This window comes from Mobula hypostoma, chromosome 6 (genome assembly GCF_963921235.1).
Source record: "Mobula hypostoma chromosome 6, sMobHyp1.1, whole genome shotgun sequence".
NCBI classification, from domain to species: domain Eukaryota; kingdom Metazoa; phylum Chordata; class Chondrichthyes; order Myliobatiformes; family Myliobatidae; genus Mobula; species Mobula hypostoma.
This window is the reverse complement of record NC_086102.1, coordinates 167,615,182-167,632,885: the sequence shown is the minus strand read 5'-3', so window position 1 is coordinate 167,632,885 and position 17,704 is coordinate 167,615,182. Positions and strand designations below refer to the sequence as shown.

The window sequence follows — 17,704 nt, the reverse complement described above, 5'->3', positions numbered from 1 at the left end:
TTTAGGGCAAGGTGGAACTGAAACATCACTCCCTGCATATTGAGATAAGGCCAATATTCTATTAGCCAATCCAGCCATTCATTCTTTCATATGAATGACCACTATTAATCCACACTTTGTATTTGTTTCCATAATGAGCTTTAACTCAATAAAAAAAATCTCCAGTGACCTACCCTAACATTGAAATTGATAAATTATTTCATTTAGACTTTGAATGTGTACTTGACAAAAACCGAAAGCCTGTTCCTTATGTGGATCAGACTACTGTACAACTACCCAAGAATGGAAAAGTTCCTTGGAGATCAGACAATGAATTTATTGGGGAGAAGCAGACACCAGCTGGAGGAAAAAGGTTTGTTCATACTCAATTTCTCTTAAAATCATTGTTTTTTAAAAAAAAACTCTACATCTATAAAAAAGGAAATTTTAACAAGGTATTTATTATACTTTATAAACCCTCTAGACTCTGGGCAGGTCCTGGCGGATTGGAAGACAGCAAATGTCACGCCACTTTTTAACAAAGAATGTAGGCAAAAGACAGGCAACTGTAGGCCAGTTAGCTTACCATCTGTAGTCGGGAAAATACTTGAAGTTGTCATTAAGGAAGAAATAGTGAAACATTTAGAAAGGAGTGATTCCATTAGACAGACACAGCATGGATTCAGAAAGGGCAGGTCCTGTTTGACAAACTTACTGGAGTTCTTTGAGGATAAAGGGGTACAGGTGGATGTCGTAGACTTGGATTCCATAAGGTGTTTGATAAGGTGCCGCACAAGAGACTTATAAATAAGATATGGACGTATGGAGTCGGAGGAAGTGTATTGGCGTGGATAGTGGATTCGTTAACCAATAGAAGGCAGAGAGTTGGTATAAATGGGTGTTTCTCCGGTTGGCAGTCAGTGGTGAGTGGGGTGCCGCGGGGGTCGGTGCTGGGCCCGCAGCTGTTTACCATTTACATTGATGATTTGGAAGAGGGGACTGAGTGTAGCATAACAAAATTTGCTGATGACACTAGACTGAGTGGAAAAGCAAATTGTACAGAGGATGTGGAGAGTCTGCAGAGGGATACAGATAGGTTAAGTGAGTGGGCCAAGGGCTGGCAGATGGAGTACAACGTTGGTAAATGCAAGATCATGCACTTTGGAGGGAATAATAGAAGAGCAGATTATAATTTAAATGGTGAAAGATTGCAGCATGCTGTTGTGCAGAGGGACTTAGGAGTGCTTGTTCATGAATCGCAAAACATTGGCTTGCAGGTACAACAGGTTATTAAGAAGGCAAATGGAATGTTGGCCTTCATTGCTAGAGGGATTGAATTCAAGAGCAGGGAGGTCATGCTGCAACTATACAGGGTACTGGTGAGGGTGCACCTGGAGTACTGTGTGCAGTTCTGGTCTCCATACTTGAGGAAGGATATGCTGGCTTTGGAGGCAGTGCAGAGGAGGTTCACCAGGTTGATTCCAGGAATGAAGGGGTTAACCTATGAGGAGAGGTTGAGTTGCCTGGGACTATACTCTCTGGAGTTCAGAAGAATGAGAGAGGATCTTATAGAAACATACAAAATTTTGAAAGGGATAGATAAGATAGAAGTAGGAAAGTTGTTTCCATTGGTAGGTGAGATCAGAACCAGGGGACATTGCCTCAAGATTCAGGGGAAAAGATTTAGGATAGAGATATATTTGGTGAGGAGAAACTGTTTTTCCCAGAGAGTGGTGAATCTGTGGAATTCTGTGCCCAGGGAAGCAGTTGAGGCTTCCTCACTAAGTATATTTAAGAAACAGTTAGATAGGTTTTTACATAGTAAGGGAATTGAGGGTTTTGGGAAACAGGCAGGTAGATGGAGCTGAGTTGTATGGACAGATCAGCCATGATCTTATTGAATGGCGGGGCAGGCTCGATGGGCTGGATGGCCTACTCCTGCTCCTATTTCTTATGTTCTTATAACAAGCTTGTAATAGATAATTAAAGATAAATAATTACATCTCAAGTAATTCCCTTTCTGTGTGATACTATGCAATCAACACAAGCAAATCCTGCTGCTACAGCTGGTAATATGTAATTTTGTAGAAGGCAATGTTTCCATTGCTTTGATCAATAATCTGTTGATATAAAAATATTCCTCAGCTTATGGTACTTTCTTCTTCCTCATCCTTGAATTACTAACTGCTCAGCTCAGAATTCCTAAAGGCAACCTGATGTGAATGATATTTAGCATTGTGATTTGGACTTCTAGAATAAAATAAATTTACCTTTTCATTTACACCAGCTTTTTTTCCTTGGGTGATGTTGCAAGCTTTGTATAGTATTCCAAGACAGTTTTGATGAAGTTCAATGTTTTCTTTAGTTCAAATGCTGAGGTTTTGCCACATTTCCAAAACTGGGAGTAAACATTATTAGCTCATACTTTTAAAGCAGTTGACCATGATTAATTAAAATGTTGTATTGTGATTTTGGTACATGAATTATCTTTAATAATTAGTGTTTTAAATCTGTATTTTAACGTTTGGTACCTATTAGATACTGAAGACAACAGTAATACAATTGTTACATCAATATACTGTACATAATAAATTTTCTATTTACTTTATTTAGTGGTATTTTCTTGTGATGATATGAAGTATCCTTAATAATTAGTAATGCTAAGACAGTAAAATACTGTTACACTGCTACAAAATTCTTTAGTTGGTTAAAATATCTTGTATTCCATTATTCCAACATTAAAACAAGTGAAAACATGCTTTGTCCAGTTGGATACTTCACAATCTATCTACAGTAGATAGATTTATCTCTGCTTTATCTCATTTGCTTCCCTTGAGATAGAGGTTTAAATAGCAATTAACATGAAGAGACTAACATATTCAGTTTTATTTGTCCCTCGTCTTTCTTGGATGAATTACTGATCTATGTTGAACTGGTTTGTTCTTTAAAAAAAAATCTTACAACAATAATCAGTGAGGCACAGAGAGATCTGTATTTACTGAATACCTTTTATTGTATAAACTGATAAGTATGTGAATTCATACACTAAGTACTTTGTGTGCACGCCTGCTAAGTATTCCTGACTCTCCTGAATGGTCAAAGAATAGCAAAAGTATTATCTGGGCAAAAGAGTCTATGCTAGCCAGGCATTTCTTGTAGTCCTGATTTACTCTTCATGTGTTTCACGCAGGGTCGCTCACGCTTGTATCTACAATGGTTATTCTTTGGAGTTACCACTGCTAGCACACTCGAAGCGTCCACTTTTATATCCATTCCTTATCAATTCAGATATTGCATTCCAGTGTCATTGGCCACAAGTCATGTTTCTGACCTTTAACACCTTGTTATTGGCTCTGCTCCAAGTCAGCATCCATTTTTGTACTCTTCCATCACGTGACAGTTGGTAATTTATGGTTGGCTGTTCTCAATCAGCTATGAGCTCGAATCTCTCCAGACAGGCACCACCCCCAACGTTCACAAATCTGCATGTTATATCCAACCAAAAAACATCTCACAAATTCCTTCTTCTTTGGAAATAATCTCCAGTCCAGCAGATTACCTGAAGTATCATAGTGTCTTCTTTAAAACATTGATCAAGGCCAGCAAGTCAAGCTAAATGGAGAATAGAGTTTCTTCACAAAATAGCAGCCTCCATCCCCAAACACATGGCAAGAACAAAGACGGTTAGACTGTCTCCTTCCACTGTTCTTGATCCATTTGAATTCACTGATTTATAGAATGTAATTCTTTCTGGCCAACAGGTTTCCTTGCCTTCAGGAACATCATTTTACAGAACTGTTAGAAAGGGGTTGATTATTCTTCATGTTGGCATTCATTTCATATTTTTGCTTTCATTTGATCTATATAACCTGTATGATCCATACTTACATCCATTTTACTGGAAAGCTTAAATGACATGAGTGAGAGTTTTTTTTTGTTTTTACACAGAGTGGTATGTGTCTTGAATGTGCTGCTAATGGAAGTGGTAGAAACAGTTATGACAGCGATGTTTAAAAGGCATTTAGACACATGAGCAGTCTGGGAATAGAGGGATACAGACTATATGCAGGCAGAAAGCATTAGTTTAAGTTGGCATTTGGTCAGCAGGGACATGGCTGGCCACAGAACCTGCCCTTTGATCACTGTATATGAATATTAGCAAACAAAATGCCTAATTGACATTTGCACTGTTGATATATTAATAAAGTAAAATTTAAACTGTAATTATTCTTGAACATTAGTTTCGCTTGATTAAATCTGAAATCACTGAATCTTCACAAATTCATGTCAAGATTTATCTAAATTTGGTTTTCCTTTTTTTCAGGCCTTGTTTGAAGGAAGTACATTCACTGTTCAGCATATGTACTTTATTAAGGCTTAATTGTTGCTAATTTTTGAAGTTCTACCCATCCTATTTGAATAATGCATCTTGTCAGTTCTCATCAAGATTTTAATTATATATAAGATTGTGGGGGGCAGTAGGTTGTGTCATTCAATCTGCCTTAAAATTAATGTAGGATATTTATTTCCTACAGAGTTCTCATAGACTTTCTCAACGCTAAAGCGTTCTGCAAAAATTCTCATCAAATTAAGGGAGAAGCTGCTATGAAAAAGAGGCACTTGGAGATTCTGGGATACCACGTAGTGCAGGTAGGTATACGATGTTGTTCTGAGAGCCTGCAAAATTTGAGCATCAAAACTAGTAAATATCTGTCCTAAAGATTGAGAATCTTTGCCTGACACAATTTAGATCTACGTTCAAGCCTGAGGGTATCATTAACCTGAGACACTCTAGTTGCAATAAATATCAGGTACTGTATATATAACAAAGAATATTTCCTATCTCTTTGCTTAAACAGATGCCACCTGGCCCACTGAGTTTCTCTGTGCTTTTCAATTAGTTAACTTTTTAAAAATCAGCAATTGTAATTTTGTTTTATTCTTTAGTACTCAATTAATGCCTAAACCACTTATCAGGTTCCATAGCTACTTTTATCTATTATCTATTATCTACTTTTGTCAGGATACACAAAAGTTTTTTTTAGTAGCTTTGTGGAGACTGACAATGAAGTTGTATCGGGATAACTTAAGATTTATTACACAATTTCAGGGTGTATGGAAGCACGAAGCAGTGGAAGAAACTGTTCCTCTGACTTTCTTACCTCCACCACCCAGGATTTTCTAATAGAAATGTCTGGATTCCAAATATGCCCATCTAAATTTTGAATGCATTGTGAAATCAAATATATTTTCATACGACGTGAGAAAGATGTCCATTAGAGCATAAAACATGGGAACAGATTTAGGCCATTTGGCCTATAAAGTCTGCTCTGCCATTCCATTATGGCCGATTTATTATCCCTCTCAACCCCATTCTCCTGCCTTTCCCCCATTACCTCTGCATCCTTACTAATCAGAACCTATCAACCTCCACTTCAAATATACCCAATGACTTGGCATCCATTGCCACCTGTGGCATTGAATTCCACAGATTCACCACCCTCTAGCTAAAGAAACTCATCCTCATCTCTGTTCTGAAAGGATATCCTTGTATTCTGAGGCTGAGTCCTCTGGTCCTAGACTCCCACTATAGGAAACATCCTCTCCACATCCACTCTTATCTAGGCCTTTCAATATTAGATAGGTTTCAGTGACCTTCCCCACTCATTCTTCTAAACACCAGTGAGTGTAGGCCCAGAGCCATTAAACACTCCTCATCTGTTAACCCTTTTATTCCTGGTAATCATTCTCGTGAACCTCCTCTGGACCCTTTCCAATACCAACACATGCTTTACTAAGTGGTAAATTGATCAAAAGGGCAGTTTTGTGTGGTACAAAATAAAACTGCACTGGGCCATATGGGATTTATAAAAATAATTGGTTTTTAACTTCTTTATCTGGCAGTTTACAATAACCAGAAATAATCCTGGGAACCAATAAGGGGAAAAAATAAGACTTGGCCCTGAAGCACTTGGGGGAAAATTGTATGTAAAAACTCTATTTACTGCAAAGTAACGAAATTGTTGCAGAATTAATCATTTGTTTAACTTCCCACTGGTTTTGCTTTTGTGGACCTTTTATTTGAGGTGTTCAGTTATAGCTGGTTATCTTATGATCTTTGAAACATTGTCATAATTATTAGTTGCAAGTACTGCCTTAACTCACCAAGACTTTCTCAATGTACCTCTCGAGGTGGCTGCCTTTATCATGTTAGAGCAACAGCCACAATGAGTAGGACTGCCATAATGTCAAAGTCCCCTCCAAGTCACAGTATCCAAGATTGGAAATATTATGCAATTCCTTCAGTCACTTTATCAAATTCCTGGAACTTGTGTAACAGTACTTGGAATATGTGACTGGATGGACAGCAAAATTACCAACTTCTCAAGAGCATTTAAGATTAGACAATAAATGCTGATCTTGTGAGCAGTACCCACCTAGCACAAGTAAATAAAATGAATTATCATTACCAAGATAACAAGGATTTTAGGATATTTAAATTTATTAAATCATACATTGTCCAAGTGTAATACAGGGATAGTTGCTGCAGCAAGTTATGTTATCTGTAAATCTATCTTTATATTTGAAAATGGCTCCACGCAATTTACTTTTACTGTGTATTTTCTTGTTAAATTTTAAAATCTTGCCTTTCTTGTCTTTACAGGTACCCCATTTTGAATGGAATTCCATGGAATTGTCAACAAAGGATGCGTGGATGGACTACCTTAAACAAAAGATATTTGCATAAGTATCTCAGCAGGCCAGGCAGCATCTATGGAAGAAAGTACTGTTGACGTTTTGGGCTGAGACCCTTAATTTCTCGGTCCAAAACGTCAACTATACTTTTTTCCATAGATGCTGCCTGACCTGCTGAGTTCCTCCAGCATTTTGTGTGCACTGCTTGGATTCTCAGCATCTGCATATTTTCTCTTGTTTGTATAAATATCTTATTCATGAATCAAGTTTTGAAAGTTGTTTTTGTTCCATGTACACACGTGGAAGTCTACTATCATAATTATGCAAATAAAGTATATTTTACCAGATCATGATTACTCATTTGTCAAAATATTGAAATGCAATGTCAGATTTAAAAAATGCAAAGTTAAAACAAGGATAATTTCTTAAATACAATCCTGAGTAAAAAGTAATCAATGAATTAGAAGTTAAGAATACTAAATACACAGTCTCACTGGTGAAATTATCATAATTTCCGTAAGTATACAGTTGTTCTATCTATGGACAGAGTCTGCCTTAGGAACAAAAGAAACAATGCAATTCTCACAAGTCGGTCAGGAAGGGAAAGGCTGATTTTTTTTTAAGTGTTCTCAGGTTGCTTTATATCCAGTAAGTAAATATGATGGAATTAATTCAGAAAATTTCAGTTAGTAAATGAAAAGTGCTGAGGGGGATACAATTTTAAGCAAAGCTTTAAGTTCCCTAGTAACATTTTTTAAAATAAAATTGAGGAATTAAACTGATATAAACTTTACAGAATATAAACTGCTGGAAATGCAATTTACTTGCTGTATTTAAAAATTAACTCTAATTGTGTTCATGTTGCATTGCAAATTCTTATCAGCGTATACATGCATATCCTCTTCAGCCTTTGACCATTTATAGCATCATGGTACAATCATTTACTCTATTTGGGCTTGTTTGAAATTTAAATGTAAATTTTGTATAATATATTTTTTGTACATGTAGAGTAGAATTCCAGTTGGCATCATATACCAGTTGTTTTATTTAGCAGCAATATTAATGATACCATGGAACTATTTATAATTTGGTAAGTCTGAACATATTGAGACGTGCAGGAAGACAGGTGGCACCTGCACCATAATTAATTTCCTTCAGCATGCCACTCCATTCCTTCTTTTCATCTTCATACCTAAATGAAGGATACAAAAACATTTTATTGTATGTTCAGAAGCGTTGTTTGACCTTTCTTATAAAATTTAGTGAAGTATTTAACAGAATATGTGCTACATTTAGGCTGTTGCTTAATTGTACTCAAACACAAGTTATTAAATGTTAATATTTTAATGGATTGATCAGGCATACTAACAAGAAAAAGATTATTTAAAGTGTTGACAATACTTTTCACAGGTAGCCATATGCTTTAAATATCTAAGTAGAACACGGAAAAGATAGACTCACTGCATGATATCTGATGGGATCTACCTTCACATCTTCCCCCTTTCCCCCACCCCCCCACTACTCACTCACATGCATGCAGTTTTGTGACTTCCAGCTCAATTTCTCCTTTTTCCCTCTCATGTACTTGCTTTTCCTCTCATTCCTATAAGTCTCTGATCTCTCACTCTATTGTTCCAGTTTAAGATGGTGCTGGTAGTAAAACAAACCAAAGAATGCAACTTTGAACTTTTCTTTATTCTTTCTCCCTTGCTTTCTGAAACTGACTCCACCTAACCTGCCTGGTTCAGTCATCAAGAAAAAATAGACCATAAGACATAGGAGCAGAATTAGGCCACTCAGCCCAACGAGTCTGCTCTACCATATCATTATGGCTGATTTATTCTTTTCTACTCCTTTCTCCTGCCTGCTCTCTGTAACCTTTGATGCCATGACTGACTAAGAACCTGATAGAGGTGTACAAGATAATGATCGTGTGGATAGTCAGAGGCTTTTCCCGGCTGAAATGGCTAGCATGAGAGGGCATAGTTTTAAGGTGCTTGGAAGTAGGTACAGAGGAGATGTCAGGGGTAAGTTTTTTATGCAGGGAGTGGTGAGTGCGTGGAATGGGCTGCCGGCGATGGCGATTGAGGCAGAAACGATAGGGTCTTTTAAGAGACTCCTAGATGGCTACATGGAGCTTAGAAAAATAGAGGGCTATGGGTAACCCTAAGTAGTTCTAAGGTAGGGACATGTTCAGCACAGTTTTGTGGGCCGAAGGGCCTGTATTGTGCTGTATGTTTTCTATGTTTCTATCATCCTCTGCTTTAAATAAATTCAATGACTTGGCCTCCACAGCTGTCCATTGCAATGAATTCCGCAGATTCACCACCACTGGCTAAAGGAGTTCATCCTCTCCTCTGTTCTAAATGGATCTCTCTCTATTCTGAGGTTGCGCCCTCCAGTCCTAGACTCACCCATTATAGGAAACATTCACTCAATGACATCCCCCCCAATTATTCTAAACTCCAGGGAGTACAAGCCCAGAGCCATCAAATGCTCCTCATTAACCCTTTCATTCTGGAATCATTCAGATAAGGGCCACTAAAGTGCTCACAATAGAGTTGCTGCAGATTTACTGGAACAAATCCATGTTTGATTTTCTTTGCTTGCCAGTTCTAGATATGGTAATCATATGATTCATTCTTTCCCACTTTCGTTTTAAAGTGTTGAATCAAAGGGTGCTGTACAGTAAGGGTTAGGACTAAAATTTTTTGTAATATTTACAATAGAAATAATGGTTGAAAGTAGATTTGGAGTATCAGCGGAATCCCAAAAGCATGATAAAGAGATTTTAAAAGATCTTTTAAAATATAGGCAAATATTAGTGTTGTGGATTGACATGAAATTGTAGATTTATTCATTTTATTTTGATTGTAACAAGCCAATTTGTATTTTTAGTCTTTTGCATTTACTCCCTTTCAACATGAAGAAACATTAAAACTGTTGTCATTTATATATAAGAAAATTGAGTAAATAAATATTCATCATGCTATTATAATCACAGGGTAAGGCATAACTAAACTATTATATTGTAATATATGGAATAGACAAGGTGTTAACTATGTAGTCAATTGATTAGAGTTATGAAAAGAAAAGGTTTGTCTAATGCTTTGCATATTTTCTTTAAGGGAATTAGTAACTAGTTGTTCATAAATTTAAAATTATTTTAGTATAAGATACAGATTAAAAAATCAATTAAGTAAACAATGGTTGATTTATGGAGCAGTTAGACAAGTGTCTAGAAATTCTAGCACATCATATGTGTAGGGTGTCGGTGACTTGTTGTTAGCCCACTACATAAAACTTAAGTTCTACCTTTCCAAAGTGTGGATTTGGGAACCGAACTAGGGAAAGTGTAGATCTGACACCAGCAGACTTTTGAGGGATATAAATTTATTAAGGTAATTGATAGTGAGAAAATTTTCCTCATGAAACCGAAGGTGTGTGGAATCTGGAATGCGCTGCTTGAGAGGGTGGTGGCATTTGGCAGGGCACTAAATATAGCTGTAGGGAAGTTCTGAAGCAATTGTCTAATTCTGTACAGTTTTGTCATCCCATTCTAGGAAAGATGCTAATAAACTAGAAATAGTGCAGAAAACATTTACCAGTATGTTGCCTGGAATAGGGGGCCTGAGTTACAAGGGGAGGTTGCAGTGACCTGATAGACACATATAAGATCATTGAGGGGATAGTCAGGTTGAGGGTAAAATTACTAGCAACAAAGTCACTTATTTTCTTTAGGCTTATTTCTAATCTTGATAACTTTTTGCTGAGAGTACAGATGCTAGAAAGCAATTTTTTTTTCCTTTACCAGCATTTACTTTTTACTTAATATTTCAAATAAATGTATTTCAAGCACAGAAACTTCAGCACTAAATATATATCCTGGACCAGGGGGTTCCCAACTTTTCTTACGCCATGGACCCCTACCATTAACCGAGGGGTCTGTGGACCCCAGGTTGGGGACCCCTGTCCTAGACTAAATTTGACCAAATAAGTGCAAGTTCACCTGTCCTTCAAAAATATTGACTTACTTCCACACGTCATTGAATTCTGAGGGTGCATATTCTTTATTTTCCAGTTCAATCATAGCAAAACCTCCAATGGCATAAAGTGATCCAGCCATATTGATGACATTTATCGAGCTTCTCTCTTGTGGAAATTCTTGCACTTTCTCCCACCTGTGATAGTCAAATAAGAATATTTAACAACATTTCAATTGTAAATATGTAGATGAATATTATCATTTTCTACAGATAGTTATGTAGCTTTGTTTGGATTAATCGTAACAAAAATTCAGAATAAATATGCAACAGCCTTCATCCGCATAGTATTTATAATGTATTGTAGGTATTATGTCTAAGTAATCTAAAATAAAATCATTGGCTGAAAGATATTACACGAATTTCCATATTCATAGTTACTGTACAGTAGTTGTAGTCTTTACTGTGATTACAGTAAAGGATCACAGATGACCTGGCCTCTTACCTAACACTATCTTTCATCTTTTCACAATTTGACCTAGTATTTCATTTCCATTCTCTTCGTCAGTGTTGTTTCATAATTCCAATCCTGGACTACTTTCCTGATGTTATCTTACTACTTAATGTTATTATTTTTAAAAATATCTTCAGGATAACTACCATCATCTTCAGAAAGATTTGAAGTTTCAGGCCGAGACCCTTTATCAGGACTGGAAAGGAAGAGGGAGGAGTACAAGTTGACGGGTGATAGGTGAAACCAGGTGAGGGGAAATTTAGGTGGGGGGGGCGCTATGAAATAAGAAGTTGAGAGGTGATAGGTGGGAAAAATAAAGGGCTGGAGAACAAAGAAGTCGATAGGAGAAAAGAGTAGACCATCGGAGAAAGGGGAGGAGGAGTACCAGAAGGTGATGGGCAGATGAAGAGAAGGGAGGGGCTAGTGGGGAGCCAGAATGAGAAAAGAGAAAAGGGGAGAAATTATAGTAAGTTAGAGAAATCGATGTTTATACCATCAGGTTGGAGGTTACCCAGACAATATGAGATGTTGCTCCTCCAATTTGAGAGTGGTCTCATCCTGACAGTAGAAGAGGTCATGGACTGACATGTTGGAATGGGAATGGGGTGTGGAATTAAAATGGCTGGCTACTGGGAAATCCAGCCTGTTGCAGACAGAGTGAAGGTGCACGTTGAAGCAGTCCGCCAATCTACGTCGGGTCTCACTAAGGTAGAGGAGGTTGCACCAGGAACACTGGATATACAAACACGTTTGTAGTAGATGACCCCAACAGACTCGCAGATGAAGTGTTGCCTCACCTGGAAGGATTATCTGGGGTTATGAATGGAGGTGAGGGAGGAGGTAAATGGAGAGGTGTAACACAGGCATCACTGGCAAGGGTAAGTGCCAGGAAGGAGATCAGTGGGGATGGACAAATGAACAATCGAGTTGTGGAGAGGGATTTCTGCAGAAAGTGGGAAGTGTGGGGCAGGGTAGGGAAAGATGTGATTTAGTGGTAGGATCCTGTTGAAAATGGCGGAAGTTATGGAGAATGATGTGTTGGATGCAGAGGCTCATTGGTTGGAAGGTACGAACAAGAGGAACTGTATCCCTATTGTGGCGGGAAGATGGGGTGTCCACCAAATAGAGATGCAAGTGAAGGCGGCATCAATGGTAGAAGAGAATCCCATTCTTTGAAGAAAGATGACATCTCAGATACAGTATTCTGGAATGGAAAGCCTCATCCTGAGAACAGATTTGTCGGAGATAGAGGAACTGAGAAAAGGGAATGACACTTTTTTTTACAAGTGACAGTGTGAAGAAGTATTGTCAAAATAGCTGTAAGAGTCAGTAGGTTTTTTAAAAGATATGAGCAGAGAGGTGTTAGAGATAGACCAAGTGAATTTAAGAGCCGAATAGAAGTTGGAGGCAAAGTGGATGAAATTGATGAGCTTAGCATGGGTGCATGAAGTGGCACCAATGCAGTTAAAGTAGCACGGAAAGAGTTGGAAACATTACCAGCAAAGGCTTGAAACATGGACTGTTTCACATAGCCAACGAAAAATCAGGCAGAGCTGGGGCCCGTGCGGGTGCCCATGACAACACTTTGGGGTTGGAGAAAGTGGGATGAACCGAAAGAGAAATTGTTGAGGTGTCAGAGGGAGGAGCGTGGTGGTGGAGGGGAACTGGTTAGGTCTGTTCTGGAAACCATTTGATTATATTGAACATCACATGTGTCAATCAGAATTTACGGGCATCAATTTTAAAACATCTTTCAGTAGGTTTTTTTCTTTGTCCTCCTGGTCTTCTAATATATCAGTACCTAAATTCCTTTATAAGATCACTTCACAGACATCTCCCTTTGCTGACTAAACAGAAAAAAACTTGAAGTTTCTATTGGATTTCACTCACTTGTTATTCACGATGTCATACGCTTCTGCTGCGGCTGTCAAGCCTTCTTCGGTCACCCCTCCAACAACCCAGATTTTACTTTGATGCACTGCAGCTCCAAACATGGCTCGTGCTTTGCTCATGGCTGCCAGCTCCCGCCACTCAGATTTCTTAGGGTTGTAGACAAATAATTTGTTGACACATTTACTGTGGATAAATTAGAGGGATTAAAATAATCAACCGCTCTGCTGCAGAAGGAATCCATTATACGATCAATCTAAACAACACTTACCCATCATCAGTCTTCCCGCCAATGACATAAATTAATCCATTGTGTGAAACTATAGAGTGACCATAAATCTTCAGAGGAAATGCTTTGGATTCCGTCCATTTTAGGTTGCTGAAAAAAAAATTTGCATTAAAATAACATTCTCACTGTACCTGTCGATAGTTTTATCAGATTTAAATATCGTAACAGTCACTCAAAGCTGATTTACTTAAAAAGATAATTGTGGACTTCACGAAGGTGCATGTTGACCAGTCTCCATTGCACACCAATGGCTCTGCACGAAGTTCCTCGGTGTGCACATAATGGATGATCTAACCTGGACCAACAGCATCTCTTCAGTAGACAAGAAGGACAGCAGTGCCTACACTTTTTGAGGAGATTGGGGTAGGCAAGGCTCCCCACTCCCACTCTAACAACTTCCTACACAAGTACCATCCAGTCTGTCTGTATCATTGTGCGGTATAGAAGCTGCAAGGCGTTGGACAGCAAGAATCTACGGAGGAGAATAAAAACCACCAAGAGGGTCATGTTTGTGGCATTTACTGGGAGCATTATATATGAAGTGCCTGAAGCATTGTTGCGGACCCCTACCATCCATCCCACAATTTATTTGACCAACTACTAACAGGGAGGAGGTACAGGAACATCAGGACGAAGACTTCCAGATTGGGTAAAAGCTTCTTCCCTCAGGCAGTGAGACTAATGAATAGCTTGCCACCACTGAGGTCTCATCACTATGACAATGAGCTGTTTAACGTTTACCGTTCACCTGTGCTACGCACAAAATGCACTTTGAATTGTATTTTCCTAACTTATTTTGTGGTAGTACACTATTTTGTTTTATGTGCTGTGTGTGATACTGTATACGCTTTGGGGGTGCACTGTGCTCCAGAAGAATGTTGTTTTGTTTGGTTATATATATGTACAGCCACATGACAATAAGCTTAAACTTGAAAAGTGATAGACAAAAAAAACTTTACAAAATTAGGAAAGATCGATCACAAAAGAACCCAGAATTCTATTTACTTTAGCGTGAAGATGAAAAGCCGTGATATTAACAGATTAAACATAAGCTCCATTTTGACTCCATGATTAAAAATTAGTCAAATACCTTTGACTATCATGGCCTAGGTTATTGCCATTACTCTTAAGATGGATAAAACAAGGTGTTTGTTGAAGCACCATATGAAATCTTTGGTCAATTTTGAATACCCCATTTTGATATGCAATAGTGTAATAAAGAATTAAAACTGGAGAGAAAGCACTTGAATTGTTTTTAAAACAATATTACTGGTCTCAATGTTACAAGCAGTTTTGTATAGAGTTTTATCCAAATAAAAACTCTTCTCCTCAATGATAAATCTGTCTTCATTATCTTTGTCTCCAGCTAAATCTTGTTATTCCAAATAATAACAATATTTAAATACTGCAGCCATTTCCAAACCAGAGTGAAATCCCTTTCAGTGTATTACTACCAAAAGCAAGGCTGAAATATTGCTGTTATGGAATGGGCCATGTCCTTACTGGTTCATAAGGGATAGAATCAATGTAATCTATTTATATTGAACAAAATAATCATATTATCTAACATTTTAAGAAAATACGTTCTGCCGAATTAAAACAGTTTACAGCAATAGTTGGTATAAATCAAACTACACACGACTATAGGGAATTAAACTTAAAACACCATACAAAATGGAAATAAGGTGGACTTACTTCATATCATAGCACATTACTGAATCAAGTGACTGTTCATTTTGAAGGTCTTTGCCGCCAACCACATAAAGGAAATTCTCAGTTTCTCCTAACCCGAAGAGGCATCTGGGTGAAGGCAATGGTGGTAAACCATTCCATGCCCCAGCAATGCTGTCAAACTAAAGAAAAACATTTAATCTTAATTTCTGACTAATTGGTGCAGTCGTTTACTTCAATAAATCACCATATTTTGGGCAAGATGTTTTAATAATAACGATTTCTATTTCTAAACATAACTTATTTTTTTTAAAAAAAGTAAATAAATTCACGTGTGTTTTTGTATTTTGGATTTTCAGAATAGTTCTGGAAACCATTAAATTTATAAACTTCCAGTCATATTTACTGAAAATATTATTTCAAATATACAATCCTGCAAGAAAGTGAAAATCCTAAGTAATTTTAAAAACTGAATAGACTCAAAGCATACCTGGAAGAAATAGCAATGGCAAGGGTGTTCTTTAACTTCTTCATCCACGTACAGGCCACCGATAACAAAAATTTGGTTTCTTTTTGTAACCAGGCTAACATGATTTTTAGGAATCAAATTGCTTACTGCAGCCAGAAAGCATTCATTTAGATTTGGATCATATGCCACAGTCATTGTATCATTAATGAACATGATCATCTCCTTAACGAACATGCCATGCCTTGGAATGTCATTCAAGAAACCAGGGAGATCTTCGTCGCCATTTACTGCATCTGCAGCACTCTCTCCTTTCTTTGCCTTTTTGTCTCCTCCTTTAGCGGGCTCAGGAAGTTTCCCAGCAAACGCATCTTTAACCGTCTGAACTTTCTTCATCAAATCTGGATTAGACTTAATAATATCATCCTTTTCTACACGGTCTTTGACATATTTCTCAGTCATAAGGCGAAAACGTATAAAGTCAAATACTTCTCCTAAATGTTTGGCCCTGTCCTCTTTGTCAGTCCGTACCCATCTCATTACAGCTTCAAATACAACCTCTTCCTTCTCTACATTTAAAGCGTCACTTGCAATGAGGCTGATCAGCTCATGAAGGGCAAGCTGCATAAAATCTTCTTCTTTAGAAATTTGTTCAAATCGGTCTGAGGCGTATTCACGAGCAGCAATAGCAAGCCGAGGACAATCTAGGAGAAGTCCTAACCTGAAAATGGCTAGACAGTTGTCGACAGATAACTTTTCCTGAAGATAGGTGACACACAGTGTGAAGACGGAAGGAATCTGAAAGCGACTGGACACAGCAAAAACATTCTGCACATTCTCATCGGTCAGTTCTATCTCCGAAGTATACAGGTACTGAAGGATCATAGCCACAATAGTTTCGTCAACATCTTCCAGAACTACCTCATGTTTCTTCTCGTTTTCTTCTGAAATGAAATACTCACGGAAGTATGGGCTGCAGGCTGCCAGGATAAGTCGATGACAAGGAAAGGACTTACTGCCAACCTTCAGCGAGCAATCAACAAATTTGTTCTCATCCAAAAGTTTCTTCAGTCCATCTTGAAGAAGCGTAGTTTGATAAAGACGGGATTCCTCTCTCATATCTCTGTGAAGATCCATTGTAACTGGATTTGGAGACGAAGAACACAGGTGATGTTAACTGCAGTCAACTCCAGCTGAAAAAGGCAGATCGCTGCAACTTGCTGCACTTGAAGAGCTTGTAATTTAACTCTTCCAGCTAATTATAGAAAGAAACTTCTGCATGTTGGAATTCAGGTTAAATGATGTGCAAAAAATATTTCACTTTGGCAGCTGTCGCAGACGGAAAGAAACAACTGTGATGAGCAAAGGGGTAAAATAGGATGTGGACAATCACCAAAGGAATGATTACTATGGGCATTAAATTTAGAGTGCTTATAATATTGAAGCAGCGTCACAGCCAGTGTGTAACAGAGCCATGAATATCGCACGTTGCAGGGTAATCCTACCAGCTTTTCGTGCTCTCTCTCAAATTATGCCTCATCTATGCAGCTGCTGCCAGCTACTCAAAAATGTAGGGTTGTCAAGAGACTGCACGAATTCTCAGGATTAACTTTAAAATACAAATTCTTACACTTTAGCAATCTAATTTTGTCTGCCACGTTAGAAAGCAGTGGAATGAAATGCCATCTGTAACTTCTCATAACTATCTGTTTTCATCGTTATATCATAAATTACAGTTACTGGTTTACAAATGTGCTTTCCAATTATTAACCCATGTATTTAAAATCGGCAAATGCAAAGTTATTTTTCAATTTTGTGTGAAATTAAAAACTAGGCTTTAATTAACTTGTTCAAATCAGTCTGAGTATGATAGCAAGTCAAGGACAATCCAGGAGAAGTCCTCAGCTGAAGATAGCTAGACAATTGTCGACAAACAACATTTCCTGAAGATAGGTGACACACAATTTTGAAGATGGAGTGAATCTTTCACAAGGTCAGCTGTTGAACAGCTGAAAGTAGTGGTCATCTCAGCTCCTGCCAATTTTAGGTTAGAAAGTTGTCAGTTATATTCATTAGTAAACTTAACATTTATCTCATTATCCTGCTATCTTAATAAAAAAAAGTGACTCATTTTCCACAGCTCATGTTTTCTTATATCCTTAACATGATGCAATTTTATAATGTAGCAACTATATATGTAAATTCTTTATAAATAA

The 17,704-nt window shown here is 37.7% G+C and overlaps 2 protein-coding genes across 4 annotated transcripts in view; one reads left to right on the top strand and one right to left on the bottom strand.

The window, feature by feature from the left end:
* Positions 1–7,031, top strand: part of fastkd1 (FAST kinase domains 1) — a 76,942-nt gene extending 69,911 nt beyond the window's left edge. For all 3 annotated transcript variants that reach the window (XM_063052187.1, XM_063052188.1, XM_063052189.1), the window contains 3 exons: positions 208–352; positions 4,515–4,629; positions 6,644–7,031. In XM_063052187.1, coding sequence (XP_062908257.1) covers positions 208–352; positions 4,515–4,629; positions 6,644–6,727 — 344 coding nt within the window. In that variant the 3' untranslated portion in view covers positions 6,728–7,031. The remainder of the gene's footprint in view (positions 1–207; positions 353–4,514; positions 4,630–6,643) is intronic.
* Positions 7,032–7,175: 144 nt separating this feature from the next.
* On the bottom strand, positions 7,176–16,708 carry klhl41a (kelch-like family member 41a). Its single transcript, XM_063052190.1, has 6 exons — positions 15,513–16,708; positions 15,047–15,204; positions 13,334–13,441; positions 13,063–13,248; positions 10,710–10,856; positions 7,176–7,867 (listed from the first exon to the last, which is right to left on the bottom strand). Exons 1-6 carry the CDS (start codon positions 16,623–16,625, stop codon positions 7,756–7,758), a joined length of 1,824 nt encoding a protein of 607 aa, XP_062908260.1. The 5' UTR covers positions 16,626–16,708; the 3' UTR covers positions 7,176–7,755.
* Between the last annotated feature and the right edge of the window lie 996 nt (positions 16,709–17,704).